At 31.9% G+C, this 26569-nt stretch overlaps 6 protein-coding genes across 11 annotated transcripts in view; 3 read left to right on the top strand and 3 right to left on the bottom strand.

Annotated features, from left to right (window-relative positions):
• IP3K1 (inositol-trisphosphate 3-kinase-like protein) overlaps positions 1-26569 on the top strand; it is a 139088-nt gene that overhangs the window by 43894 nt on the left and 68625 nt on the right. The gene's annotated exons all lie outside the window — the stretch shown is intronic.
• Positions 5-5396, top strand: IKKbeta (inhibitor of nuclear factor kappa B kinase subunit beta). Of its 3 annotated transcripts, none has more exons than XM_081978725.1 (11): positions 5-275; positions 679-877; positions 941-1144; positions 1200-1403; positions 1457-1646; positions 1696-1933; positions 2790-3553; positions 3609-3764; positions 3823-3974; positions 4027-4093; positions 4204-5396. In XM_081978725.1, exons 2-11 carry the CDS (start codon positions 766-768, stop codon positions 4286-4288), a joined length of 2172 nt encoding a protein of 723 aa, XP_081834851.1. In that variant the 5' UTR covers positions 5-275; positions 679-765; the 3' UTR covers positions 4289-5396. The 3 variants fall into 3 exon arrangements, with proteins under 3 accessions (XP_081834851.1, XP_081834852.1, XP_081834853.1); XM_081978726.1 differs by having other exon boundaries at positions 691-877; XM_081978727.1 differs by having other exon boundaries at positions 755-877.
• LOC145728476 (uncharacterized) lies at positions 5491-18005 on the bottom strand. Of its 3 annotated transcripts, XM_081978733.1 has the most exons (6): positions 17847-18005; positions 17665-17766; positions 11074-11143; positions 10239-10558; positions 6218-6374; positions 5491-6143 (listed from the first exon to the last, which is right to left on the bottom strand). In XM_081978733.1, exons 3-6 carry the CDS (start codon positions 11127-11129, stop codon positions 5939-5941), a joined length of 738 nt encoding a protein of 245 aa, XP_081834859.1. In that variant the 5' UTR covers positions 11130-11143; positions 17665-17766; positions 17847-18005; the 3' UTR covers positions 5491-5938. The 3 variants fall into 3 exon arrangements, with proteins under 3 accessions (XP_081834859.1, XP_081834858.1, XP_081834861.1); XM_081978732.1 differs by having other exon boundaries at positions 17665-17987; XM_081978735.1 differs by lacking the exons at positions 17665-17766; positions 17847-18005 and adding an exon at positions 11239-11353.
• LOC145728472 (calcium uptake protein 3, mitochondrial-like) lies at positions 8059-9673 on the top strand. 2 transcript variants are annotated; one of them, XM_081978729.1, is made up of 2 exons: positions 8062-9318; positions 9378-9501. In XM_081978729.1, the coding sequence occupies exons 1-2, from the start codon at positions 8290-8292 to the stop codon at positions 9381-9383; spliced, it is 1035 nt and encodes a 344-aa protein (XP_081834855.1). In that variant the 5' UTR covers positions 8062-8289; the 3' UTR covers positions 9384-9501. The 2 variants fall into 2 exon arrangements, with proteins under 2 accessions (XP_081834854.1, XP_081834855.1); XM_081978728.1 differs by having other exon boundaries at positions 8059-9673.
• LOC145728473 (syntaxin-1A-like) lies at positions 20810-22712 on the bottom strand. The gene is made up of 8 exons (XM_081978730.1): positions 22570-22712; positions 22421-22518; positions 22276-22317; positions 21771-21924; positions 21393-21718; positions 21202-21339; positions 21039-21149; positions 20810-20977 (listed from the first exon to the last, which is right to left on the bottom strand). Exons 2-8 carry the CDS (start codon positions 22451-22453, stop codon positions 20909-20911), a joined length of 873 nt encoding a protein of 290 aa, XP_081834856.1. The 5' UTR covers positions 22454-22518; positions 22570-22712; the 3' UTR covers positions 20810-20908.
• LOC145728478 (ubiquitin-conjugating enzyme E2 S) lies at positions 23485-26271 on the bottom strand. Its single transcript, XM_081978737.1, has 5 exons — positions 26111-26271; positions 25895-26048; positions 24282-24469; positions 24099-24227; positions 23485-24032 (listed from the first exon to the last, which is right to left on the bottom strand). Exons 1-5 carry the CDS (start codon positions 26126-26128, stop codon positions 23904-23906), a joined length of 618 nt encoding a protein of 205 aa, XP_081834863.1. The 5' UTR covers positions 26129-26271; the 3' UTR covers positions 23485-23903.

Consider the following 26569-nt stretch of genomic DNA (forward strand, 5'->3'; position numbering starts at 1 on the left):
GTGCATGATTGTTGTGATAATACTGATAAGAGTGATAAGGTTAATAATTAGTTAAATGTATTTATTTTGTTTGCTTGAGATTTAAACAAAAATTAATCATTCGAAATCTGCATAACAGAATCTGGACGGTTTACAAATCTTTTTGTCTCTTAAGTTTTTTAAATCTTTCTTGGTGGATTTGTGGATAAATGGTACCTATGGTTTGTGTATGTCAGACCCACTGAAATTTTACACTTTCTTGCCTATTTTTGGCCAATGTGTTTTGTAGATTCAAGGTAATTATAAAGCAGTATCTATCTATCTTCATCAATTCTTCATTTGTCAATCTTTGAAATTGAAGGGTAGACTTAAATAAGGAGTTAATATGCATGCATATTATTCTCCAGGAGACTGGAAAGTTAAGGGTACACCTTAGTTTTGTTTACAATGGTTGTACTTTTCACCTAATCTGTCAAATCCAAGTCCCAACTTAGCTTAAATTGTCCTTAAAACCAACTTTGGTTTGGAGAAACAGACTCAAACACTAAATTGCTAAAATGCAAAATGTTTAAGATGGTGAACCAAAAAGCTATCAATTTAACCATTATTTACCATTCTTTAAAACTTAAGTCCACTCTTCAATTACAAAATTTATTAAAATTTTGACTCTTCAATTTTTATGATACCACTCACTTTTAGTAACAATTTAAGACTACCAACACTCATAGTAATCTTGGTGTACTGATATTTGGCTAAATTTGCTCATAATAATTAGTTAATGGAACCATGATGCAAGAACCAATTGAAATTGGAGATTGGAAATTGATTTCCACTTTGGGATCTGGCAGTTTTGGTACTGTGAGTTTGTGGCGCCACCAAATATCCTTAGAGTGTATAGGTAACACAACTGAAACAAATCAAATATTTCACCAAACAATAATTATTTCGTTTTGTTGATTAGCTGTTAAAAAATGCAAGTTTGTGAGACCAAGTTCATTGTCTGCCAAGCAAAAAGAGAGATGGAATAAGGAGGTTGACTTTCTAAAAAATGTTAATCATCCAAACATCATTGCTTTTAAAGCTTTAGATCCATTATTGGCTGAAATGCTTAATAAAAACAATCCAACTAAACTACCATTACTACCTATGGAGTATTGCACTAAAGGTACTTGCAGTTAAAAGTATTAAAAGGTGTGTTGTGATTTATTTTAATTGTATAGGGAATTTAAGAAGATTTATGACCAATGAACCTATAAAACTATGTGGTTTAGCTGAGCAGGATGTGAGAGATGTGATTAGAGATGTATCAAATGGTTTGAGTTACTTGCATTCTAAAAATATTACCCATCGTGATATAAAACCTGACAATATAGTTTTGCAGCAGTCTGACAATCGTCAGAGTGAAACTATTTACAAAATAATCGGTATTTTCAACATTCAGCAGTTAAAACATCCAGGTCCTTATATAATTTTATAGATTTGGGTTATGCAAAGGAGTTAAATGATGCTACACTTAGTTTTGTGGGGACTTTACATTATTTAGCCCCTGAGATTTTCTTTAGTCAAGATTATGACTACAGAGTTGATTATTGGTCAGTAGGCATAATGGTGTTTGAGATAATTTGTGGTAGTCTACCATTTTTGCCTGAAGTTGCACCATTTGAACGGCAAGTTTACACTAGTAGGCTATTTTAAATACTGATTCTGGAATTTTAGATTTGAAAAAATAAAAAATAAAGGTGTTGATGATATCTGTATTTATGTGACAAGGTCTGGTTCAATTTCAAACTCAACAGAAATTAAAAGAGAACATTTTATTTCTTCATGTCTAAAGCAAAGTATTGAAAAATGGCTAAGAAGGGCGTTGCAAATGGATCCTAATAAAAGGACGTATAGTAGTGATTTGAGCGCTTTTGAATATTTGAGATATATTTTGGATAAAAAAATTGTCCAAGTAAGTACCTACATTTAAGTATTATTATGTGACTTTTTGTTAGAAAGCAGTCTCTGTTTAGTGACCTGACTGTTGTGTCACATTCATATTATCTCATTTCATTAGACGAAGATCAAATATAAATGTGTGTCATTTTAAATGTTCCAAGAATTGATTTAAATTATCAGAAACTTCTAGGACCATTTTGAAAGTGCCAAAGACCTCTAAATGTCTAAATGCTACTGACAACTTTCTAAAAAGTGCCAGAGGCTTCTAAAAGTGTTTTAAATCATCCCAAAGTTTTTTAAATTCTCAGAGGTCTCTAGGACAGTTTTGAATGTGCCAAATTATACTGAGAAATTTCTAAAAAGTTTCAGAGCCCTCTACAAGTATCTTAAACTTTCTCCGAACTGTTTAAAATTACCAGAGACTTGTAGAACCATTTTGAAAATTTCGTAGACTTTTAAATGCTATTGAGAACATTTTAAAAAGTACCAGAGGCCAGTGTCTTAAACCTTCCCAGACGTTTTAAATTGCCATAGGCTTCCAGGACCGTTTTGAATGTGCCAAATACCTCTAAATGCTACTGACATTTTTATAAAAAGGTTCAGAGACCTTTGTAACAGTCTTAAACTATCCCAGAACTGTTTTAAATTGCCAGAGGCCTCTAGGACCACTTTGAAAGTGTCATAGACCTCTAAATGCTATTGAGAGTGTGTTACATAATTCGACTCACGTTTTTTGCTGGTGATTGTGACGCAACAGTCAGAAGTTCCTGAACAGACTATATTACATTTTCATAATTAAACCACATGATCATAAACTCTAAAAAATGTGATATTAGCAACTGTAAAAACGCTGAAAATTAAATTTTTAGGTGTTTTCGGTTCATAAACTTGAATTCTATTCGTATGAAGTAAATGACAGTACCTTGATTGGTACTTTAAAAGAATGGATTTCCCGCGATATTAAAGTACCCAAGACGGATCTATTGGTGCTGTTTCACCAAAAAACAAACGAAACACAAAGTGGTAGTAACACGAAAACAATTGTATGTTGCAACGATGACGATGCCATTTTACAACAATATTTGATTACAAAGGAAAGCTTTATCTTTTATGTTTTCAAAAAGGACGTCATTCTACATGAAAAATGTTTCAATCCCAAACTTCCTGGATTACTGAAACAAGTTTTCAGTGCATCGAATTTTCCTGGAAACTGCTTAAAACAGGCTTTTCGGTTGGCTCTTTTTCAAGTACACACTGCTGTGCACACTAAAACTAACTTTAAAACAGCTTACCTGTCATTAGTTCAGTACATTGAAGATTTAACTGAAAAATTGAAAGATCATTATGATACGACTGTTGGTGAGTTTAAAAAACTTCTAACTGAAGTACAGAGATTTGGAGAAAGTCGCAAAATATTACTGAATGACCTCAATAAGTTGGATCTTCCGGCATTTCCTAAATACGTGGAGAGTTTAAAGCACTGTTTGAGGATTATGTCAAGTATCGAACGTAGAGATATTCACTTTAAAAACTTCGGAAAACAGTACAAGAATTTGGAGCATTTGAAACTAGGTATGGGCGAAGCCAAAACAGATATTTGTGCAATATTTAATGAGTACAATGTTGAGAGCCAGTAAGTAGTTCATACATTTTTACCTGTACTGGAATGTCTAGATTTTTCGGTTCAGGTTTGCTAATATCAACGGAAAAGGATTTTTGTCAGAACTTAGAAATGGAGTAACTACAGCTGATGTAATAAAACCGGTAAAGGATGTTGTTTCGGAAACACTCAAGTTAGAACACTCCTTATACGTGAAAGATATTCGTCTCAAGACTTACTCAAAGTAAGTTTTTGTACTATTTTCTTGAAAGGTTAAACAAAAGTTTATAAATGCTGTTTAGGGAATTAAATTTGATTCTAAAATTTACGGAACAACTTTGGTGCTGGTTGGATCAGTTTATGGACAACACTAGACAGTTGGCAAAAGAGTTTGCTGCAGTGCGTATTATTCACGACAATGTAGTAGCAGAAGCGGTTAGGAGAGCAAGATTAGGTCAGTATGATGGCAAATATTCTCGCCTTTTTTGCTTAAGTTTTATTTGCAGATGATTTGCATTTTGATACTAGTGACACAGAAAAAATTATCAAGGAGAATGTATTAGTGAGATGCGAGTAAGTACTTTCAATTTATACTAGTTGGGGAAAATTAATCAGTAATTTCTTTTGGATACATTTTTTATACTTCTGAACATAGTGGTTAAAGCCTATTATTATTTATTCAGGTTTATTGAATGCATAGATGCTCATATCGCTGAACACAAGGCTTTCGTCGAGAGTTGCAAGGAATACTTAAACTGTCTCTCTTAATGATTTTTGTCGCCGTACACTTTAATGTTGCAGGTCATTTATGAGACTGACTAAACTATTGTTTAAACTGCTCACGGAAATGATCAAGACAGATTCTTGATCATTTTCAACGCCCCGTATTTTTGAAATGCCTTGACCGAATTCAATAACCAAACAGGTTTTGAAAGGTTGTTTCTTTTAGAAGCTGTACTGTTAGTTGATCGAACTTTGACGCCCTGTATATATTGGATATAGTGTGACCAATAAATTGGATTTATTTTTGGCTACTGTGATTCGATTTGAAGTAAATTTTAATCGAGTGACATAGCCACATTATGTGCCATTTATTTAGCTCATTTTGTAACAGATTGTGATTACTGCAGAGCTCATTAATCGTGTTTAAGCTTATCTTTAAGAGTTACATTTGAGAAGTTTTTTGAGATTTTATATAAAGTTTTTAAATTGTTAGTGTTTGTAAATCATATTTTAATCAGATAAACTCATGAATGTTCTTATCTGATAATTCAAAATTAGTTTGCTGTAATTTAACAACTTATGATATGCCCAAAATAAAAAACACAACCATATGTCTGATAACTCTTAGTTATCCAGTATTTGTGCTATACAGAGTGTCCCAAACTGGTTATAACTATATTTGGTATCTCTGTAACCATAAGAGCTACAGAGTCAGTTAAATGGAAAAACATTTAGATGACTTTTTTGCTTTCTTGAAGAATTGGGAAGACATCAGAGACTGCATTTTAACGATTTGCTGACATGATTAAGGCACTTAGTAAAATATAACCTTGCAAATTCTTATGGATGCCATCTTGTATTTTCAACCTTTTGGAAGACATTTGAAAGATTCTTCTCAATGATGGGCTTATTGATATCATTAGCATTTAGTTTCTAACCTGAAAAATAACGCGTTTTAAGTGTTTGTCTCAGTATACCTTTTGGAAAACTTTTCCGCCATTCTGGAAAACAAACGTAGAGTATAATCTGTTAAATTATTGCATTCTGATTTAGAAGCTCGTGTATGTTATTGATCCCATTTTTGAAAGTGTTGGCTGTTACAATTGTTATTGATACTGGAAAGTTTTAATAGAAAATAAATTTATTTTTTGTTTGTTGAGTGTTTCATTATAAAAATTAGATTATGTTTTAAAAAGAAACAGGAAGGACTTATAGTTTAGTTAACAAGGCAATAGTCTAGTCAGATAACTTTTAACGTTTTGTTTAGGTGGAAAGACTAATTACAAAACATATAATTCATATATAAAAATATACTATTTACCCAAAACACGAGTAAATATACACAACAAATAGGTATACATATACGATATGCTGAATATTACATATACCTGCTAATACATACCAACTTAGAAATATGCCTATTCAATTTACAATCGATGACAGATTAGTACATAACTGTAAGAATTTGACTTATTTTTAAATCCTACCATAGTAGGGTTTTTTTTTTAAATTTGACTTACATCATTTGTACCTACACAGTTATTGTCACTAAATACTCTTTTAATATTAAACATCATTTGTCAAAATATAAATTTTTTCACTCATATTGAATGGCGACAAACCGGACAAACTTAAAACATCCTAATACATTACATTGTCTGATTATTACAAATAGGTACTGCCGTTTAATAGAGTCTAACTGTGATACCGTATGTACTTATTTAAGTCATTCCAGCTTATCGAATAGTCGATTTTCAAATGGCCGTAATTAGTGAGACCAAAATTCGGTTTCCTTCTTAACCGTCTTACATCGTCGTATATAGGCATAGTGCTTCCCGATGAGTAAGGCATATCATCCAGTTTACTGTAAATTTCTTGCCTTGTCGTATAAGGATCATATCTATAACAATTCAATTAATGATAAATGAGGATGATTAATGTCTTGAAACATTTATTTTTTTAAGTAAAACTTACTCATAGTCGCCATAAATTGGTGAACTCATTGATCGATCCAATTGACTTTTATAGACATTATCCACAGGTACGGAAACTCGACGGAATCTCCCAGTTTGATCGTAAATACCAAACACAGAGTTTTCTTTTACACCAACTTCGTAAGGATTTTCTTCATCTGGAAAAAAAATTAACAGCAAGTTACAATAGCGTTTTTAATTGGTTTGTGTGGTAATACGATTTACAACAATGATTGTTAATTCAATTGATGAAACCGACTGAAGGATCCGCAATTACTCGCTAAACAGGAAAGTATAGTGAAACGCTTGTTTGTTCGACTTATTTAACAGTAAATTAGTGTTATTGTATATTGCTGGACTGTTAATTTAACCATTTACCGTACGATTATCGTTTCGTGGTTGAGAACAAAGTAGTTATTTTAAGGAAGGACACTGAAGTTAATTTAGCAGTAAAAAGTCGCATGTGCTGAAATTAAGTTGAGTAATTAGGGCTGTTTGGGGAGCCTTGGTCTTAATTTTTTATTAAAGATGTCTTTAACTTTAACTTCTCTGGTCCCACGATTTCCATCTAGCGAGGATAACTCAATTTATTCAGTTTTGGTTTGTTGTACCCAAACAACATTGTAGTCTAGTTAGAAAATTATCTAATATCTAATAACCAGAATCCGAACTAATACAAACAAATTGGGTGTTTTCTGGGTTATTAGATGTGGTTTTGCTTAATTATATCATCAGTTTCAGCAGTTTCACTAGAATAAAGATTATTGGGAAATTGAGTATCTTTGTCTTCGTGTGACTGAATATTTTTAACTCCTGCTATGTTTACTGTAGTTATATTTGCAGAAGATTCAAGAGAAAAAAGCGATAGTGCTGCTACGAGTTTTTCAGTTGGATAAGCAAAATGAAAGGCTGTTACGGCATTATGGTGTATGTATGTTAAACTAATACGCTTGATAAACTACCAACATATGTATTGGTCTTACGTGAGTATGTTGATACAGGTATTTATCAGTCTACGTTTACAATGTTTCATAAGAAAGTAGGTAAATATGTGGACTGAACCAATTCTGCACTAGACCGTTGAAATTATGGATTTTCTTTTATTAGCATCTACCGCGGACATTCTAGAGCAGGAAAAGTCTAATTAATTTTCTTGAGTATTTTATCGGATTACGGCATTACAATGTTACCAAATTTTTAAAACTTTTGTTTTCGGTAGTTTTTCTTATATTGATCGATGTCTTGCGCCGTGGGACCCCCTGTATACTGATACACAGATATCCCTTTTGAAAAGGGAAAAACAGTACAATTTTTTCCTTTTCAGGTTAATTTACAAGGTGCTTTTTTAAGGATTCTATGATTTCTTATTTTTCTTCAGAGGTTTGTATATATTACAATTCACAACTTTACCTCAAATTCGTGTCTTTTCTTATACTTTCCTATATTTAATTCAAAAACGAAGACAAATACAAAGAAAAGACAAGTACCTAATTCAGTTTCAGTTCTTAAAACTGTTTATGAACAATAAACAACAAACGTTGACATCCACCCTGTATCTGTGTTAAATATAAATGGTTAATAAAATTATAGCTTTTATAGTCCATGCATAGACCATTTCGTATAAAAGTATGATTTAAGTATTAAGAAAGTTTCCTTCAAATTTGATCTTGGACAACCCATTTAAACTCTCAAACAGTCTAGCAATTTTTTACATATCTAAAACGTTGATTTCATATCAAGTAAACTTTACTAAAAATATTTTTACCAAGTATTATTTTGGAAACAAAAAACGACATTTAACCTTTCAAACTGCCTCTCAACATATTTTAGCATCTCTTTGTCTCTAGGCTGTATGTATAATAGAAAATTTGCAGTGGAACTATGTGAGGGAATAGAAAACAAATTTCTTTCTTTATCACATTTTGACTTGTATATACTATAAGTCTTGTTTAAATCTGTATTTCTATCTCTATTAAGTTACATAGTACCACTATTGGGTTCCAATGTAAACTTCAAACATTTGTCACTAAATGTCACTTAATGCTTCTTAAAATAAACATTTAGAACATAACTATGCCTAAAGTTAACATATCTTTGCAAAAGTTGATAAAGAGTTTTATTGCTACTTATCCTGTGCAATCCTTAATCAAAAACGCCAAAAAACATTACGCAACTTCTCCATTAAAGGTCATTAGTGGCAGTGTGTTAGTGTCAGGAATATGTGCGACAATGATTTTCAAAGATTCTTCCAAACCAGATACCAGACTTGGATCAAAAGAACGATTTTTCCTAAAATTTGCTTCGGTTGAGTATAACGGACAAGTCTGCATGACTCCTCAAGACTTTTTGGATTCCATTGTGGAAGAAGAACCAAGATACAACCGAAGAAAAGTTTTAGGTAAACGTGATATGGAGGAGGTGATTAAGTCGGCTAAAGGGTTAAGACCAGGAACACCACGTATTTTTGGATCACTAAGAGATAAAGGCATTATTTCGTATACTGAGTTTTTGTTTCTTTTATCGGTTTTAACTAAGCCAGAGTCAGGTTTTCGTATCGCTTTTGACATGTTTGACGTGGATGGAAATGAAAATATTGATAAAAAGGAGTTTTTAGTTATGGAGAAAATATTCAGTCAGAGATCAAAGGGGAAAAAAGCTGATGGAAACGGTTTGGAATTACAACGCAATCAAAAGTTTGATACAACTTTGCTCATATACTTTTTTGGATTAAGGGGCACGCAAACCCTAAATTTCGACGCATTCAAAACATTCATGATAAACCTACAAACTGAAATAATGGAAATACAGTTTAATGAATTTTCCAAAGGATCACCTACTATATCTGAATACGATTTTGCTGTTATTCTATTAAGTTACACACGATTGGACGAAAACCATAAAGCCAAATATTTGCGTCGTCTTACTAGTAAAGTGAATGGAGGACAAGGCATCACTTTTGACGAGTTTTGTGTTTTTGGAAAACTTCTGAAAAACCTGGATGATTTCAGTGTGGCCGTTAAAATGTACATTTTAGCAGATCGCCCTATTACAAAAAGGGATTTCTTAAGGGCTGCCAAAATTTGTGTTGGAACTAACTTAAGTGTACGGATTGTTGACACGGTATTTGCGCTTTTTGATAATGATTATGATGGGTTTTTAAGTTATGAGGAGTTTATTGCTGTAATGAATGAACGAGGACGATGGAGCTTTAAATCTCAAGGGAATTCTAGTAAGACTTGGAAAGCTTTCCGGAAATGTGTCAGTAAGGAAATCAAGTGAACATATAGAGGGCTATTTTCAGTTAAACAGTTAAGTTGAATGTGCAATTTTATCTTGACCCCATCGTCAGCTTTTTAATTTGTAAGTTCGTGTATATAGGGTACCACAAACGCAATTTGTTGCACCCTGTATGTATACTCCAAAAACTCTTTAAAATAAACATGAATTCACTATTAAATTGCATCTTAAGTATACTAAAATAATTCATTCATTTATTTATAGAATTTTAATAACCTTAACCCGATCTTGGTGCGCTAATTAGAATAAAATGATAAAACATCTCAATGTTCTGCTGACCTTCCTATTCACGAATTTCGGATATTGTTCTTCAAAACGTTTAACCGTAATCAAGCAGTTATATTTGCATTCCTATTGTTTTAAAATTCCGCAACCGTTGTCCTTTAACTTCAATTAAAATTTCAAGTCGATTGTAAAATGTTTAGAGTTTAGTGACTATAGGTACGTGAAGATATTTTTGGCGACTATGTGAAGAAAATTGTAAATTATTTGGTACTGTATGTTAACTGACAGCTTAATCGGGCATTTAATGCATTAATTAACTGTCGTCGACATACCGTTCACATCGAATTCAATAGTAGCACCTCTTAACACGTACTGCCATTTATACCAAATAAGTACTAAAATCGCAACTAAACTTAGAAGTGAAAACCTTATATACCACTGTGACATTTCTTTTTTCCCTAAATAGTAACCATAAGCCTTGGGCATAGTTTTCACCTTACCATAGTCGTAATAACCACTTCTCTTTCTCGAAACTGGCCTTCTGGACATGTACTGGACTTCTTCGATGTCAGCATAGTCTCCGCTTACATCGTTATGTCTGTCACTAAGCCTTTTGGTACCAGGCACGTAAAAAAATGAATGAGAATTGGCTTCTCCTAAATCTCCACCACTGCCCGCACTAGATCCACTTTGGGGTAGAGAAGGGTTTGACGATAACTCCATGGAGTCAAGGTGTTCCCGAATGTAGGCGTAGTTTTCCAAGTCCCATGGATCGATGTAGTTTTCTTTACTTGTATTATAGCCTCGAAGAGATTCATCACTAAAAAAAGCGAAAAATTAGGTCATTGTTACTCCCACTGCAAAAACATAGGAGGTTTCATCTTTTTAACGCAGATGCTCTTTTACTATTCTATCCTAACTTACAAATTTTTTGTGTGCTTTCGTTATTTTTTTAAATCTCTAATTGTTCAATTGATTGGTCTTATAGCAAATCTGTCAATCTTCAATTTGTTGTTTTGAGTAAACACACAACTTTTGCAACAAATGTTATGTTATTGTGAAAATACTTTTCTCACGTTTTTAGTATTATTAAAAAATTGTTATATACGCATCCATACTATGATTTCAGTTAATCTCTAGGACCTGGTATGGGCTTCTATAAAATAAATACTGACTCCATAAGAAATTTCAATATTTTGTTATACAGGCATCATTGGTAGCAATTTAAAAAAAAAATATTTCTTTTCCATCTTATATAATAACCCAAAAAATAATTGTGCAGAAATTTAATATATAAATGAACCACAATGCGTGCTAAACACCATTTAATCTTACCTTTCCGATTCAGCAGCACTCCAATAAATATCATCCTGCCGATGCCTCCTGGGCATGTTTCTTCTTTATTCTGAAACCAACAAAAACTTGCTTTCAGTAACATGATATTGGTCCTTAACCGTTTTCGGCTCTTGTATTTTAAACGTTATGAAATGCAGTACATACAAGGCAAACTTCGAGAAGGAAAATGTTTCCAAATTTGGTGGTTTTACAGGTGGAACGCCTTGTTCAATTTTTTCTCATCCCCAACAGGTTTTTCACACATTTAGTGATTATTTTGGCGGTAACGGAAGGACGTTCAACCTTGCAATCGAATCACACCGCAAATCTAATTAATTACACATATCAGATTGGTGTATTCTAGTACATTGCGGTGGATTAAATGTAATAATTGCCTGCACTGCACTATAATTAAGATTGCTCCTAAAGATAAAGTTACAAGGAAGAAATATGATCATGTAGAAGCGGACGGCAGTTTGGTAACCCGGTAAGTTATGTAAAATTGTCGGTAGTGCAACCAGCCAGAAAATCTGATACTAATTTTTCGCAATATAAGTATAGATACAATGTTGTGTTCTATTTCGATGTGCATTTTTGATATTTATTACTGCAGACTGTAATTAATATGCCTACTTTATGAAACCGATTTATGTCTTGTACCCGTTATAACAAAGTTAAAATACAGAAACACTTTATGATTAATATGATTGTCCAATATTCAAATGACAGAGTGGATTCCTCACTATACCTTCCTTTGCATATAAACGATCGAATTAATATCCATTACTAAAATTATTACTACAATCACGTTCATTTCTATTTAATAACTGCGTAACGCTTTTTGCCATTGTAATAATTGCATTACACACATCCTTTAAAGGAATATTTACAGCTTTTTCTTCAATGACTCAAACCGAGGAGGTTCACATTTATGAACTAAAAGACAATATGTTCTACTTTGTGGGCTCACCAATCTGACTGGAATTTCATAAAAACAACAAAATTGTGTAAAAAGTTCACATGCAGAATGATGCATCACATAGGAAGAAATATACCTATGTAAAGTTGTGTAAGATTTTAGCATGATTCTTAATAAACGTATTGCACAGCTAATTAATTTGCATTCACGATATATTGCAATTTTCTGTTGTTGTTGTTGCTGTAATTATGCAATGAAAATAAATGGAAATGTGAGAAAATGTAGGAATACGTGAATGAACTTTTATATTAAATAAGATTATTTATTTGGGTCAGTCTTCTAAGCTGTCACGAAGTAAAAAGGCTTGTTTTAGCATAAGTACGTTAAAAATGAGTGCTCGTGTTCTTGTTTCGTGAATTTCGTTGTACTACAATTATTCTATTGTTTTTGCATAAATTATTTCGTAACGTGATTATGTTCTAACCTAGCCTAAATGTTTATTAAACTTTAAAGTTTTGCTCTAAAGAATATAGGAATATACAGAAGATTTTAAACTAAATGTTCATAAAAGAATCAAATATACGAATTTTGTTACCAGTTCAGAACTTTGCTGATTTAGATTTGAATCTTTACTTTATTATTAGATATTATGTTAAACTTTTTTCCGCAATGGATTCAAACATTCTAATAATGATGATATTTTTAAGTTTAGAATTCCATGCAGACAGTATTTAGTGTTTTGAACATATTGGTCTCACTCCCAACAGAATTTAAAGAAGAGGTAGTATTTTAGATTTGTTCGGTTCTTTATGAAAGCTAATACAGGTTCTATAAGAAATTTTGATTACATCAAACCCAGTATATTGAATACAATGATAATATTTAATATAATCTTTGCCATCAATGTGAATGAAACAATACCAAAAGAAATGGAATGGAATAAAGTGACTAGTGACTATACTGTGACGTGTACTTTAGACAGTACGTGGGAATGATTATTTTTTTAAAGATGGTTTATACTCCATTGAATTGAATGCGTGATTTTCCAAACCGATTGAGTAGTACTTACATCAGAATTCAGGATTTATAGTGATAATAAAAAGATGAAATGTATTGCTTTTCTGCACGATAACTACGGACGCTAAAAGTTTAAATCTAAATTGTATAAGAGGTCGTTGAAGTTCTTTAATGTGCAATTCTTATGAAACAATGCGTAACAAAGTGGCCTTTTGTGTTGTTAAGATAAGACATTGTCCCATATCAACAGTTCCAGTCTTACGTGACTGAGTAGAATGTGAATAAAATGGTTCACACACTGATCAGTGTTCACCAATAATTTTAACACTTTTAACCGGACTGAACCAATTGTTTAATAGAAAACAAATTTAACCGTATAATCAATTCTGCATATTGCATCTAATTTAATTTAAAACACGTTTTCTGCACATAAAAAGCCATCATACTCAACTATGCTTTCATATCGATTACTGAAGTGATCAGAAACTTGTTTTGACTGTAAGAAACTGGTGACATTATTTTGCAAATTGTATAATAAACCTACATAGATTCCAACTTTTTCTTTCAATGATCGAAACTGCCATGATCTACTTTTCTAAGCGATCGTGTATCGGATGTTTCGTGCAACGATTGCGTCTTCAAGAGTGGAGAACATATTGCAATGCACTCTTTACTTTGTTACAATCCATAAATAACAAATAATACACCTACGTTAATTATTTTGCCAATCAAGACGATTCATCAAGCTTTAACGTAACTTCACCTACGCTCTGAAAAAAGCTTAGTTCATTATTCAATTTAGTGCCAACGTTTATGCAAATTCAGGACTGCACGCAAAAAAGAGCGTATTGAAATACCCATCATAGGTTAAGCAATATACACAAAAATCATTAATGTCGGTGATAAATTGTCATTGACAAGGTGGTAATTCTTATTTGAATAATGGCAGCTTAACCAAACTGAGTAGTAGTGAATATTAAAGCGTAAAATGTATATGGAAATTTATACCTTCAAAAGGTAGGCAAGATATTCGAATAAATGAGGTCGCAGCGAAAATCAAAGCAAACTAGTTTTATTAAAAATTGTACTTAATATGACAGAAATTCTGCAAGGATACTGAACACTAAGCTAATATTGACCTTTAAATCAATTGTACAAACACGTGACATAAATAGGTATATCAGAAACCCATCAGTGTGTGTATTTATGGAAAACTGAATGGCGATCATCACTGTAGGTGTCAAGGAGAAGTGATGAAACCACTTGATACTGTAAATTTCGTATCTGTTAATTAAAAAATACTGGCAAAAGTCAATGAAACCAATCTGTAAGGCAACTTGTTGTTTTATTACTACAAAACCTGTAAGGGTATTTGGACCAACCAGTTTTGCGGTACGGTTCAAATAGAACAACTTAAGTGTAGAAAAATGTCAAGCTCTCGTAGGCAGAAACTACTTTTACACTGGATTGTATAATTTTTCTATTATGTCTTTCGTTGGAATTTATTCGCATAAGTGACCCCATTGTCAAAATCAAAGCACGTAATACAAGACCCCATTTTGCCACCCAATATCACTTGATAGTAGTCAGGTCAAACCCACTTAGAACAAATATTCCTAAGTATAGCAGCAAAAGAAAACTTGATAGTAACTTTGAGTCACGTTTTGTTTAAAAACATTTTCTGCCCACGTTCTTAAAAGATGATTTATTCAACAGATTCTAACGTGATCTTAAGATTAACAAGGATTCTATAACGTTTGACAGAAAGATGTTCTGTTTACCTAATAAGATTGTTACAGTTGAATGTCTTATTAAATTTGGGGCAAAAGGTTGCTCATAGTACAGTAAATTTTCAAGTTTTTGACATCCACAAAAAGTATGATCTTGTATGTTGCTATGTTCGTACTTAACAAACACCCTGTATATTTAAAGGCTAATTTTTAATAACAACCTGTTGTAGTTATTTAGAAAGCAAAGTAAAAGAAGCTGTTGATGCACTCCCAGCGGGAACCAAGAAATACCACCCACTGATTTCAAAATTAAAAAGTACCAGAGAAATGATGACGTTTTACATTTTTATGCAGTTTGATATTCTGGTGGAACAAAGCCCGCTCTACTATTTGATTTTTGTTCTAAAGATATAAATTTGATCTGATATAATCTTATTCAAATCAGTGGAGATTGTAGGCCTGTAATTACCCTATAATTTACTAAATTAGTCTTTTGCAATAGAAAGTAACTATAAACGTTTTTACACAGAAATTACTGACGTCTCTACAAGGGAAAAGGTTTTAAAACTTGATGATATTGCATTTGATAAGGATGAGATTATTGTGTAATTAATACTTTTTGGAACAAATCATCGTTACACCATTTTTGCGTTCAAAAATAAACAAATTAGTAAAATTCAATAGTCATACATGTAATTAACTCATATTTAGAAATTAATTTGTATTTGTAGTCACGACGACTAATGAAAATAGTTCTAAACCGGAGTACTTCATTTAATAATTTTAAAGGTATTTTAAGCTGTTCCTTCAATACTGAAATAAAGGAAATAGTAATTAGTGATATTTTTGCGGCTTATTGTAGAAAGCAACTTGGAATAATTAAATAGCAATTAAATGAACAATCCACGTATAACTGCAATAAACACTTTTATGTTAACTATACACAGGCAAAGAAGTAACGCAACCTATTTTTGCGAAATAAATTCCTATTAATTGAATGTTAAAGATCTTTAAAGTGGCTTATATTAATTATTTTTTATAACAAAAATTTGCGGTTAGGAATCTGTGTACCACTAAAAATTTTGATATCCAACATTGATTTGTTCAAATAAATAAACTCATATTTGCAATGTGACAATAATATAAAATTTTACTTATCAAGTTTTCACTTCAATTGAACCTCCTCCTGATTGTAACGGATTTTCTGTCTTATAGTTTTTGAGATATCCTACAACTTATTACTTTAATTGGAATCTTTAATGAAGTACTCTTTGAATGGCCTTAATTGCTTTCTTCGTCGAGGCACTTGTCAGAGGAAATCTTCGTTATTCAATGCAAAATTACAGGGGTCTGAACTACTGTAATTATAGCCACTGAGATGCATTAAGGGAATATCCAAAAGCATCTTGAAAATAACAGCATTAATGACATTAATGAAATAGGTTAATAGAAAAAATGTTTTGCTTTAAAGGTGTATTTTTAATAAAAAATGTGATTGAAAAGACAAGAAAAGATAAAAATGATTTTTATGACTATTAAAATTGCTACTAAAGCATTTTTTTCTATAAATATCCAATAACATTGCATTTTTGTTACAATGCTTTTGTTTCAGGACTTTATCACTTCAAATTAATCAAGTACAGTGTGATTGTGTGAAGTTTGACCCTTCTTAACTCACTTATTATTATTAACTTTAGCGAAAAATTGCAAAATACGAATCTTAGTGATAAAGGGTGTCCCAAATTTGATTAACAAACCACTTTTTTAAATAAAATGATTTAAGTAGAAACACTTAGATGTCAGATATTCTGCATCAGATAGATCTAGAATTTGGCAGAAAAAATCAAAAATTCGGTTTGTTGATTAAATTTTGGACACCCAGGGTATATTAAGTAACTCACTGAAAATAAAGTAGACACAAATATCTACAAGATGGTCGTTAAACATTAAATCTTTGGCAGATTATTATTAGATTAAAATTATTGATTTTAAAGCAGAACCGTAAAACCAACTTGATACTGACATTCCAAAAATAAAAATTGAAAAAATTGTTAGACTGATATTAAAAAATGTACAACATTTAAGAGTTTATGCTGAATTTCATTAAAAAGGGAAAACATCATTTAATGAGTGCTTGTAATTATGTAACCCTATCGGTTCTAGACTAGAAATATGTAAAATAGAATTATTATACACAGTCTGTATATTCAATGAGTAGGCGATTGATGAATGTAATCAATTAGAAATTAACTTTGTTGAACTAATAGTGCGATGCCATAAACGCTAAAAATAATATACTCTCACAGTTTACTGTAAAAAAAACAAAATTGTTTTTAATTAGTATTTTACTTCTGAGGAATGAAAGTAAGATGATTAAGTAATTTTTTTTCTGAGGAATGCAGTAATAACTTAAAGAGGCAAACAGGGGCAAAGCGGAAATTTGTAAAGGAATTGAGTTACGTTAGCTAGTAAAGAGACTAAATAGAAAGTATGGCGCTAACGATTTAATTACTACATCTTTTGCTAAACGAATATATGCTAAACATTTTTATATACCATTCAAGAAATATGTAAATTAAAAGATGTCTACTAGTGAATTTCCCCACAAAGTTTAGTAATTTAAAATTGAAAATGCTTAATTTTACTTAAATTAATGTTTCCTACACTAGATTTTTTCTTTATTACCCCATTGGCTTGAAAACTTTCTACGCTGCTAGACACACAAAATGTATTATTAACTCATTGTATTATTATTATTTTACACCTGTTGCCTCTTAACAGAGAGGTAATTAACTGGTACTTACTCACGGTTTTTTTCGTCAAGTCAATATTAACACATACTTGTTTGCTTTGAAATTAATTTCGAAGACCACAAATCATAATAATAAATAATTATATAACATGGAAAAAGTTAAAAATTCTTACCTGTTAAATCCTTAATTAAAATCCAAAAAACGTTTGATAGTGACTCGAAAAGATAAACAACAAACAACTTAAAAAATTCACTTTCTTCTCGTTCGCATCCACCTAAAAAAAATCGAGACGACGATCGTTTGCGGTAAAGTAAGCAGTACCTTCACTTTCTTCAAAGGAAGTGAGCACGTTACCTTCGCCGGTAGCTGCTAAATGAATGAGCACGAGGTACTGAACTGAAGTAGGTACTCTCACACCACACGATATCGTTCTTGTACCGTGGACGTCGTTGTACTGCTACCTGTCCAGTCAATCTGAATTAAGACATCTTCTTCGGCAGTACTACAACTGCAGGCATTTACACAAGAGCTGACTTGCAACAAACCGCAAGTTTGAAGCTTGAACTTAACAGAAAATCGATTAGGCTTTTTTGTACTTTGTTTACTCGGTAACGGATAATTGAAGATGACTTAAGAAGCCCATTTTGTAAACACAATAAACAATCAATGGAACAATAATGATTTTAAAAAAAGTCCCTGAATGTCTTGTATGACAGAATGTCACAAACATTTAATCCAGTGATGGTATTGGATAATTACTCATTGATTGAATTTTTTGCATGTTTGATGCTCCCACATACTAATTTGTTTTATCACTGTATATTAGTGCTCACCATTTGATATGCTAGGATGAAACAAAAATTCGGTCTTTTTAATAGCTATATTTATAATAAGTACCTTCCATTCCATTTCTTCACACTGATCAATGTTGGTCCAGTCATTGTATTCATCTTATTTCTTGCTACTCTAGCTTTAGTTTTCTGCTCTACAGCAATAATGACCAGGGAAAGTACAGCCAGTACCTCTACAACCTCCATTCATACTGTTCTGTATGCAGATATGATATTTATCGTTGGCTTTTTGTTCACTGTCTCCATAAGTTTTTTATAATAAGAGAATTACAGTTTCAAACAGGTGAACTCTTCCTTCTGACCAATGTTTTGACGTTTCTCGTTGATTTTTGGTTGTACTTTTTTTAGCTAATTTTATTGAATTTACGTTGAACACAAAACCGTCACCGTATAACGACAAAACAACATTACTAAATATCCTTATTTTATAACATGTTTCTCAAAAATTCAATTTTTACAGTTAGAAACTTATATTTCCAATTTCTAGATGACTGCAACGTTTCTAATCAAAGTACACAGTAGTTACACATTTACCCTTTTTATAGTTTTGCTGAACGTATCTGTAGCTAATCATATTTGTCATCAAAGACAGAATCAACACTTTGCGCCAAATGGTCGGAAAGTCAAAATTAGAAACACATACTAACAGGGCATGATCTCTTCAGTAGAAGTACAAGGAGATGAAATTTTAGAACTTGTCCTTTGCATTTAGCAATATGTATAAGTAACCTCAGTCACAAAACCTTGTCATTATCTTATTTTTGTGCAAGTATTAATAATTGTAATTAAATAGGAAATCGATTATTTGGTTCCAACTGTGGAAAACTAATTACTGCATCAGTATGAAAACAAAACAATATGCAATTAAACTAGAAATAGTTATAACAACCCGACCGGTAATCACATTGCGACAACACTTGCAGCGTTAAGAAAATATGTCCATTCCTTTTCCTGTAAATAGCCGGCAATTAGTTAAATAAAGTGAAATATTATTCATATCTGTAGTATATCGGTTGAAAAATGTATTTAGCACATTCACAAGTACATTTTTATTAACGTTGGAAACACGTGGAAGTAATTTTGAAGAATTTGTAGTAGTAAGTACTTTTATTCAGGAAGAGCGGAAATAGAAAGTTTTGGAAATTACCTATTTTTACGTAAGCTGATGATAATAGGTACTGGTTATTGCCTTGATACAATCAGTTAAATTAAAATTGGTGGATTAACGTTAAAGTAGAAAGTAAACGCTTGTCTATCTTTTCAAGATCTTAATTTAATTCGACTGCCTGCAACTGGTCGTTTATACGAATAGGTTTAAGATTTATCTTCTTTGACAGGTAATAAATATCCATTTCTACATAAGTTAAGGCATTGTACTGTCGCTAATAAAAGTGACCTAAAAATTTCATTCATAAATTACCAAACCTTTATGTTTAAGCGATGCAGAAAATTATGCATTCTTCATTAACAGCCAACATAAAAGCGACATTAGTCAAATTATTTTCGAAAGAGAAAGCACGTCAAGCAACATAACGAATATTAGCGAAATGCATTGCCAAGGTTACAACAAATTTGATCTGGGGAAATTCTACATAACAAGTTGAACAACAAGCACTTCAAACAGGGTTTTTAACCTAAATTACCCAAAATATCTGCAGTTTAATGTTTGTAATTATGTATTCTTTTTGTTTTGCGATGCCCAAATGTTAACTAATATCAGTACAACTATTCGAAAATTGCAAAGTATTTTTTCAGAATATCCCTCATGAATAAATACTACCTCAAGTTTTTGCTTGTCTAGTAATTAGGTTTACATTGACAAGTCATAAAAGCGTAAGTAAAGACGACAGATGGTTAACGAAAATATAGTGGTTTAACCTTAATCGTAGTTATGTGCAGCATCTCTTTCTTGATTAGTAATTATGGTCAACAAATAACAGTACACTTTCAATTCTGTTAAAAAAAATATCAAAGGCTCGGAGTTTTGAGGTCTTTAAATCATCTTTAATAATTGGCATTTTTCGAAATGGATTGGTATATTTTTGCTAAAATTGCGTTCCTGCTAAATTATAGCATATTACATATCAACTTTATTATGGGTTATACCTACATGTCTGTAATTATATGGATAAAACAGGATTTCCTTTTTTTATGTCACGTGTTGAGCTGATTGTGTTGGCTAATTGCCCAAAATTATCAAGAAAAGAATAGTGATTCTACAACTATTCAGAATGTAGAATCCATTGAAATTTCACTCCGAACGTTTTGGTGTAAACTGTGATATAGGTCAATACGCGTTCTTACACCAAAAACAAAAACTACAAGAGTAGATATTTTTGGATTTGTTGGTGTTAATCGCTAACAGAAAAAATTAAAATTTTATTTATTCGAGTCGAATGTGAAATAAATCGTCATAGATGTTTAGGAATTAGATACTATAATCTGACGGTTCAGAGATGAAAAAACCTCATAAAACAAACATTTATTCAAAAACTGTTTTCTTAAAAAATCTGGTAAATTCAAATAAATACTTACAATCAACTAAAAAAGTTAGGTGTTTTAGTTTTATTTAAATATAAGAGCTAAAATTATTACTGTCAGTAAAATTGCAACTACTCCAATGATTATCTTAAGCTGGAAGAGAATAATGTTATAAATTTATAATTTGCACTTACTGAGGTGGTTGATTTTATACCTTTAAATTTTTATTTCGATTTTTCTCTCCTTTTTTTAAGTCCTCCCTTCCTCTAAGAACAAAGTCATGAGCCATTCCTGCTTGGTATTCAACCCGGTCGATTAACTCTTGCTAGAATAAATAATTAAGTTCTTTTTAGTAGTTATTGTTACTATAAAATTACCTGAGCATCAATAACTATAGACATTTCCAAAAACAAGTCTCTGACTTCTACCAATAATGTCTCAATTTTTAACAGTTGTTGATGTCGATCTTCCAAGTCTTGCAATATTCGTTTTGCCTCCGCTGTTTCCGCTAAAATCTAATTTGGTATTCACAAAATGAACGCACACATTCATCAAGTTTTAAACTCACGTTTTCTGTAAAAATATGAATATCCGTCCCATCTTCCAACAGTCGAGACAATTCATCGTCAGTCACTTTAACTCCTTTAGCTCTCAGCTGAGCTTCCAGCTGATTTTTTTTGATATTCCGATAATTTTCTAGTTCCGCGGAACTTTGTTTAAATATCTTATGGTATCTAGTTTTTAAGGTGTTAAACTGGATATTTTTGATTCTTCCTTCTGCCGATGATGTGTCGTTGTCTTTGACTTCCTGTTCGAAGTCTTTCAGTTTGGCTTGTATTCTGTGAGCTATACTAGTGCTGTTTTGGAATAACGAATCAATTTTTTCATTCAAGTCTGTAAAAATTTACTATTTCAATTTTAGTGGTAATTAGCTGATGGGTGTTACCTTTTTGATTCACAGTTACATCATCGATTTTCCTTATATACAGTCTTACGTCTTCGACGTTCTCCTCTACAGATTCGATCCATTGTCTTATAATCTCGGCTCTTTCGAAGGTTTGTCTGATTGTATCACCTGCTAAGGGTTCGGTTTCTTCCGGCTGAAATAATGATGATTTTAGGATTTAGTTGGAAATTTTTAGTAGATGTTTTTTATGTATGACATGGATGATTACCATTTTTAAACTTTGAAACTCTCTTGGGGACCTGAGGCTTTATTTAAAGTTGTATTTACTGTTAACTGGGTTAAATAAGTAATTATTTTTGAATTGAAGCAGATAATGGTATAAATCACCTCATTTTCGATAATTTAAAATTAATTGTGGAATCGAATTTCATAAAATATCGAATACAAACTGCGTTGTTATATGCCAACTAAATATTTATTTTGTCCACAAAACTCAAATTTTAATAACTAACACTTTATATCACTAATCCCCTTCCTGACTCACCTGTATATCAACTTGTGTGTCACCATTTCTCCTATTTTGCGCCTAAAACAATAAAACCTTTCATTCAGTTAAAATTGCAGACTGTAAAACAGTAGCAACACAAACAATAACTTGCATTATTTAAACAATATCAAAGTAAACTTACCTTTTTAAGATCTCCTAACCTATCTTTGACCATAGCTCTGCGTTATGGAAAACCGTTCATAACGTGCAGGTGATTGTCGCCTTATCTCAAAGCGTTAACTATAATATTTGAATAAGCAGATCTTATCTACACTCAATCGGCTTACTTACCGGTGAGTGTAGATAAGATTGAATTAAAATATATGGATTCATATAGGAGAGAGGCAGCAATGATGTCGGTACAATTTTACATTACCAATTTTATTAGTCCGCAAAACGTAAGCACATTAAAGTTTCACATATTGACTGGAAAATTGTTTACCGAACCATAATTTGCATTAACTTTAAGTGTGTTGTAAAACGTGTTACCTACGTTTAAACCTTGAAATCTTTATATACAGTAGGTCTACACATTAGATGGTTTTCATTTGGTGTTACGTTATACTTATTATACCTAAAAGTTTAGAATAGAAGTTTAATGATATTATACGGTTGTGTTATAGTATTGAAACAAGTGGTGAATAGATATGATAGCAACTTCCGCTTACTATACTCAATGTAATAGTTATTTATATTCATATGAAATACACAATAAAAACCAAGTTTATAACGAAAATAACTATTACCTAACAAGTGCGGAAAGTGGTACTTTCCCGCACGACGCAGAGCGGTGTCATTATACCGATTTAATGAAATTAACTTGTTGACCAGGGCCTACCTTCTTGAAACGGAAAGAAGTTATCAAAAGAAAGGAATATATAATTTGACCAAAACTTGCTATTGCCAACCAGTTCTGTCACATTCTACACTTCTCTTGGCAATTCTACTCCCGCGTTCAAGAATTAGGGCACTGATGACAAGACACTTTCTACCCCAGGCATAATCATCTTTCAACGCTTGATACGTAAGTAACTATAAGGATTATTGCCTTTCATGTACTTGATGAATAAGAATTTACACCTGCGCCATCTTCTAATAAATTTCCCAAATTAAAGGTGAAATTGTTATTTGGTTTTTGAATTAAATGAAGTATTGTGTTTACTATATGGGAAAAAATAACAAAACCTACACTTTGATAGTGTAACATTTAAATTAAATCAGCCAATTTTATTAAATAAATATATCCACAATGAACACTCAATCACTACATGAACACATTTACTGAAAAATAATCTAACTTAGACACTAAATAATTGTGAAAATTATTGTAACAGACATGACCTCATTGCACTACAGATGTAAAAAAGTTCTCGCAGAAAACAGAAAAATATATCTCAAAGTAAGGTATAAATTTGTAAATTATATTAATAAAGTATCAGACTCAAATAAAAAAATATGAATGATTTAAAACGTTTATACTTACGGTTGCTTTAGTTTAGCAACTGTTTTAATACCTGTGATGTACTTATTACACTGTTTTCCAGAAAATTTAAAAAAATAAAATTGATTTAAACTAAAGCGACCCGTTGAGATACTACAAGTAATTAATGGCTTTAAGAAGGATTTCATAAACGTTTTAGAGTTCGCTTTTTATCTTTTAGAATTTTCTTTTTTTCAGCAGTCAGTTTGCTTTTGTCGCCCGCGTGTTTTTTGGCCATCGGACCTTCCGCAACCAATCCTTTACTTTTATGAGGCTGAAATTAATAATAAGTATGATATACAATATTTCAGATAGCCAATGTTTGCATTATACCACATACCTGAGCATGGATTTCAGTAAACATCTTGGCTCTCTGATAATAATCCTTATACTGTTCCAAGAGAAGCTTTCCAGCTTCTTCATTTAAGGCTGAATCTGGATTGGGCACTATTAAAAGACACTTAATGGTCTGAAATGTCAAAGTTTGTGCATTTTGTCAAGGATAAATGAATTTAGCTCTTACAAGTAGAATATGTTTGATTCCGAGATCAGATTTCCAATCCTTCTTTAAGGTGTTAACACAAATCTCGCCATTGGAGGCCACATTAGGATGAAATATTTTGGTTAGAAAGTAAGCTTTGGGTGGTTCTGTGGGAAATCCTTTTCCCAGTGTCAGTTTTACTTTAAAACTTCCGCCGTTATAGGGTGTACCTTTAATTTAAGCAAAAATATACTGTATTAGTAATTCTAAAAGGTAGCTTTATATAGATTGGATTATCATTAATAGCAGAAGAAGACTTTATAGACTACACATTTAAAAAATTAGTTGCTTGATTCAAATTGCCAGGATCCTTTAAGGCCATTTTGAAAGTGCCAGAGACAGAAATGCTACATGAAAACCTTATTAAAAGCGCCAGAGGGTTCTACAAGTGTTTTAAACCTTATTCCAATAATTGTTTTAAATTGTCAGAGGCCTCTAGAAGCATTTTGAAAGTGTCCAAGACCTCTAAATGCTACTGAGAACCTTCTAAAAAGTACCAAAATCCTCTACAAGTGTCTTAAGCCTTCCCAGAAATTGCCAGAAGCTTCCAGGACCATTTTGAATTTATCAAATACCTCTAAATGCTACTGAAAATTTCTTTTGAAAAGGTCCAGACACCTCTGTAACAGTTTAACCATCTCAGAACTGTTTTTAAATGACCAGAAGCCTCTAGGACCATTTTCAAAATTTCATAGACCTCTAAATGCTATGGAAAACCTTTTAAAGTGTCAGAAGCCTCTAAAAGTGTCTTAAACTTTCCCAGACTTATTTTAAATTGCCAAGGGCTTCCAGGACCATTTTGAATTTGTCAAATACCTCTAAATGCTACTGAGAACTTCAAGAACAGGTCCAGAGACCTCTGTAACAGTCTTAACCAATCTCAGAACTGTTTTAAATGGCCAGAGGTCTATAGAACCATTTTCAAAGTTTCATAGACCTCTAAATGCTATTGAAAACCTTTTAAAAAGTGCCAGAGACCTTCACAAATGTTCTAAACCATCTAAAAATTGTTTTATAATTTAATGTAGCCCCTGCCTTAAGTTATCTTACAACTATAAAAATCATATTAACATCAATTCATATCACATTTTTAATCACCAACATGTTTTTTGCTGGTGATTCTGACACAACAGTCAGAAGTCACTGAGCAGATTATAGTTAATTTTCATTGTGTTTACTGTAAAATTCAAAATATAATAATTAAAGATTAGTGTAGAATCATTTTATGTTTTATTTCATACCTTACAATTGATTAAAAAAGCATGATTCTTAACTTGGAACATAACTATGGTAAAGTAAGGCAAAACACAAAAAACTTGATTTTCTAAACAACATAATAAAGGAAAGACACACTTTGATAAGAAAAGATTAAATCATAAAATAATAATATTCTTAGGGGGTTCTCATGGAGACACCCCTCACATATATATCTGAAAATGGTTCAGACTAGTTTTAGTAGTAAATTTAGCATTTTTATGATGCATACAACATGATGAGGAATACAAAATGTATATTCCTCCCTATATTTGGTACAAAAATACACAGAACATGTATACATTGTAAATCTGAATGAAGATTATGAGTGAGACTCTTACCAGCAGGTCCTTCAATAAATGCCTGAATATCGGTAACGTCTTCCTCATTAATTTGAACTTTGATTCCTTCTGGGGGATTATTGACTAGATCTTGCATTTCCCTTGCGACCCCTCGAATTATCTGAGGGGAGAGGTTCTCAACGTTGTTGGACATCTGCAAAATTAAAACAACTTAAGTGATATAGTGTTGGCGAAGCACAGCGAACGTAAACCCACACTTCCGGCACTCGCCATTTAACGTATATAGCAAGTTTTGTGTCGTTTTTATGCTAAAAAATTAATAAAAACTAGTAAAATTCTTTCATAACAAATAAAAAATTGACGTTTCACCGTTTGGTTTTACGATAAAAGCGTGACAAATGACAGTTATTTGACGGAGGAAGTTGTGCATGGATTTTTTGAATTTTCGACCAACCAGAGTAAGCGCCACGCGCACGTGATTCCCAAGTCTTGTGATGTTGCCACAATGAACTTGATTCTTGATTTTTTAACGGTTTGTTTTTTTACTATCAAAAATAAAGTCATCCTAGCTTATTGTTCTTATATCCGATGTTGAGATCACAACGTTTCATATCATTTGTATTACATATCTCTACCCAAATAATAGCATACAATTTTAAAAAAGCAATAAAATATAAAAAATATGGAAGTAGTTTATGTACTTGGCAACATGGC

Source organism: Ips typographus, linkage group LG4, assembly GCF_016097725.1.
Source record: "Ips typographus isolate SLU linkage group LG4, UJ_Ityp_2.0, whole genome shotgun sequence".
Classification (NCBI taxonomy): domain Eukaryota; kingdom Metazoa; phylum Arthropoda; class Insecta; order Coleoptera; family Curculionidae; genus Ips; species Ips typographus.

Bases quoted from the DNA above. Each gene is read 5' to 3' on its own strand.
- LOC145728472 (XM_081978728.1), top strand. From the start codon at position 8,290: ATGCCTAAAGTTAACATATCTTTGCAAAAGTTGATAAAGAGTTTTATT.
- LOC145728473 (XM_081978730.1), bottom strand. From the start codon at position 22,453: ATGGTCAAAGATAGGTTAGGAGATCTTAAAAAG. The intron at 21,340-21,392 runs GTGAGTTTAAAA...ATACCAAATTAG, and splicing joins TTCATATTTTTACAGAAAAC to ATTTTAGCGGAAACAGCGGA. The intron at 20,978-21,038 runs GTATAAAATCAA...ATTCTCTTCCAG, and splicing joins ATCGAAATAAAAATTTAAAG to CTTAAGATAATCATTGGAGT.
- IKKbeta (XM_081978725.1), top strand. From the start codon at position 766: ATGATGCAAGAACCAATTGAAATTGGAGATTGGAAATTGATTTCCACT. The intron at 878-940 runs GTAACACAACTG...TTTGTTGATTAG, and splicing joins AATATCCTTAGAGTGTATAG to CTGTTAAAAAATGCAAGTTT. The intron at 4,094-4,203 runs GTAAGTACTTTC...TTATTTATTCAG, and splicing joins AATGTATTAGTGAGATGCGA to GTTTATTGAATGCATAGATG.
- LOC145728476 (XM_081978733.1), bottom strand. From the start codon at position 11,129: ATGCCCAGGAGGCATCGGCAGGATGATATTTATTGGAGTGCTGCTGAA. The intron at 6,375-10,238 runs GTAAGGTGAAAA...TTTTTTTTCCAG, and splicing joins AAGTGGTTATTACGACTATG to ATGAAGAAAATCCTTACGAA. The intron at 6,144-6,217 runs GTAAGTTTTACT...GAATTGTTATAG, and splicing joins CCAATTTATGGCGACTATGA to ATATGATCCTTATACGACAA.
- LOC145728478 (XM_081978737.1), bottom strand. The intron at 24,228-24,281 runs GTAAGAGCTAAA...TTGACATTTCAG, and splicing joins GAATCAAACATATTCTACTT to ACCATTAAGTGTCTTTTAAT. The intron at 24,033-24,098 runs GTATGTGGTATA...TATTAATTTCAG, and splicing joins TTACTGAAATCCATGCTCAG to CCTCATAAAAGTAAAGGATT.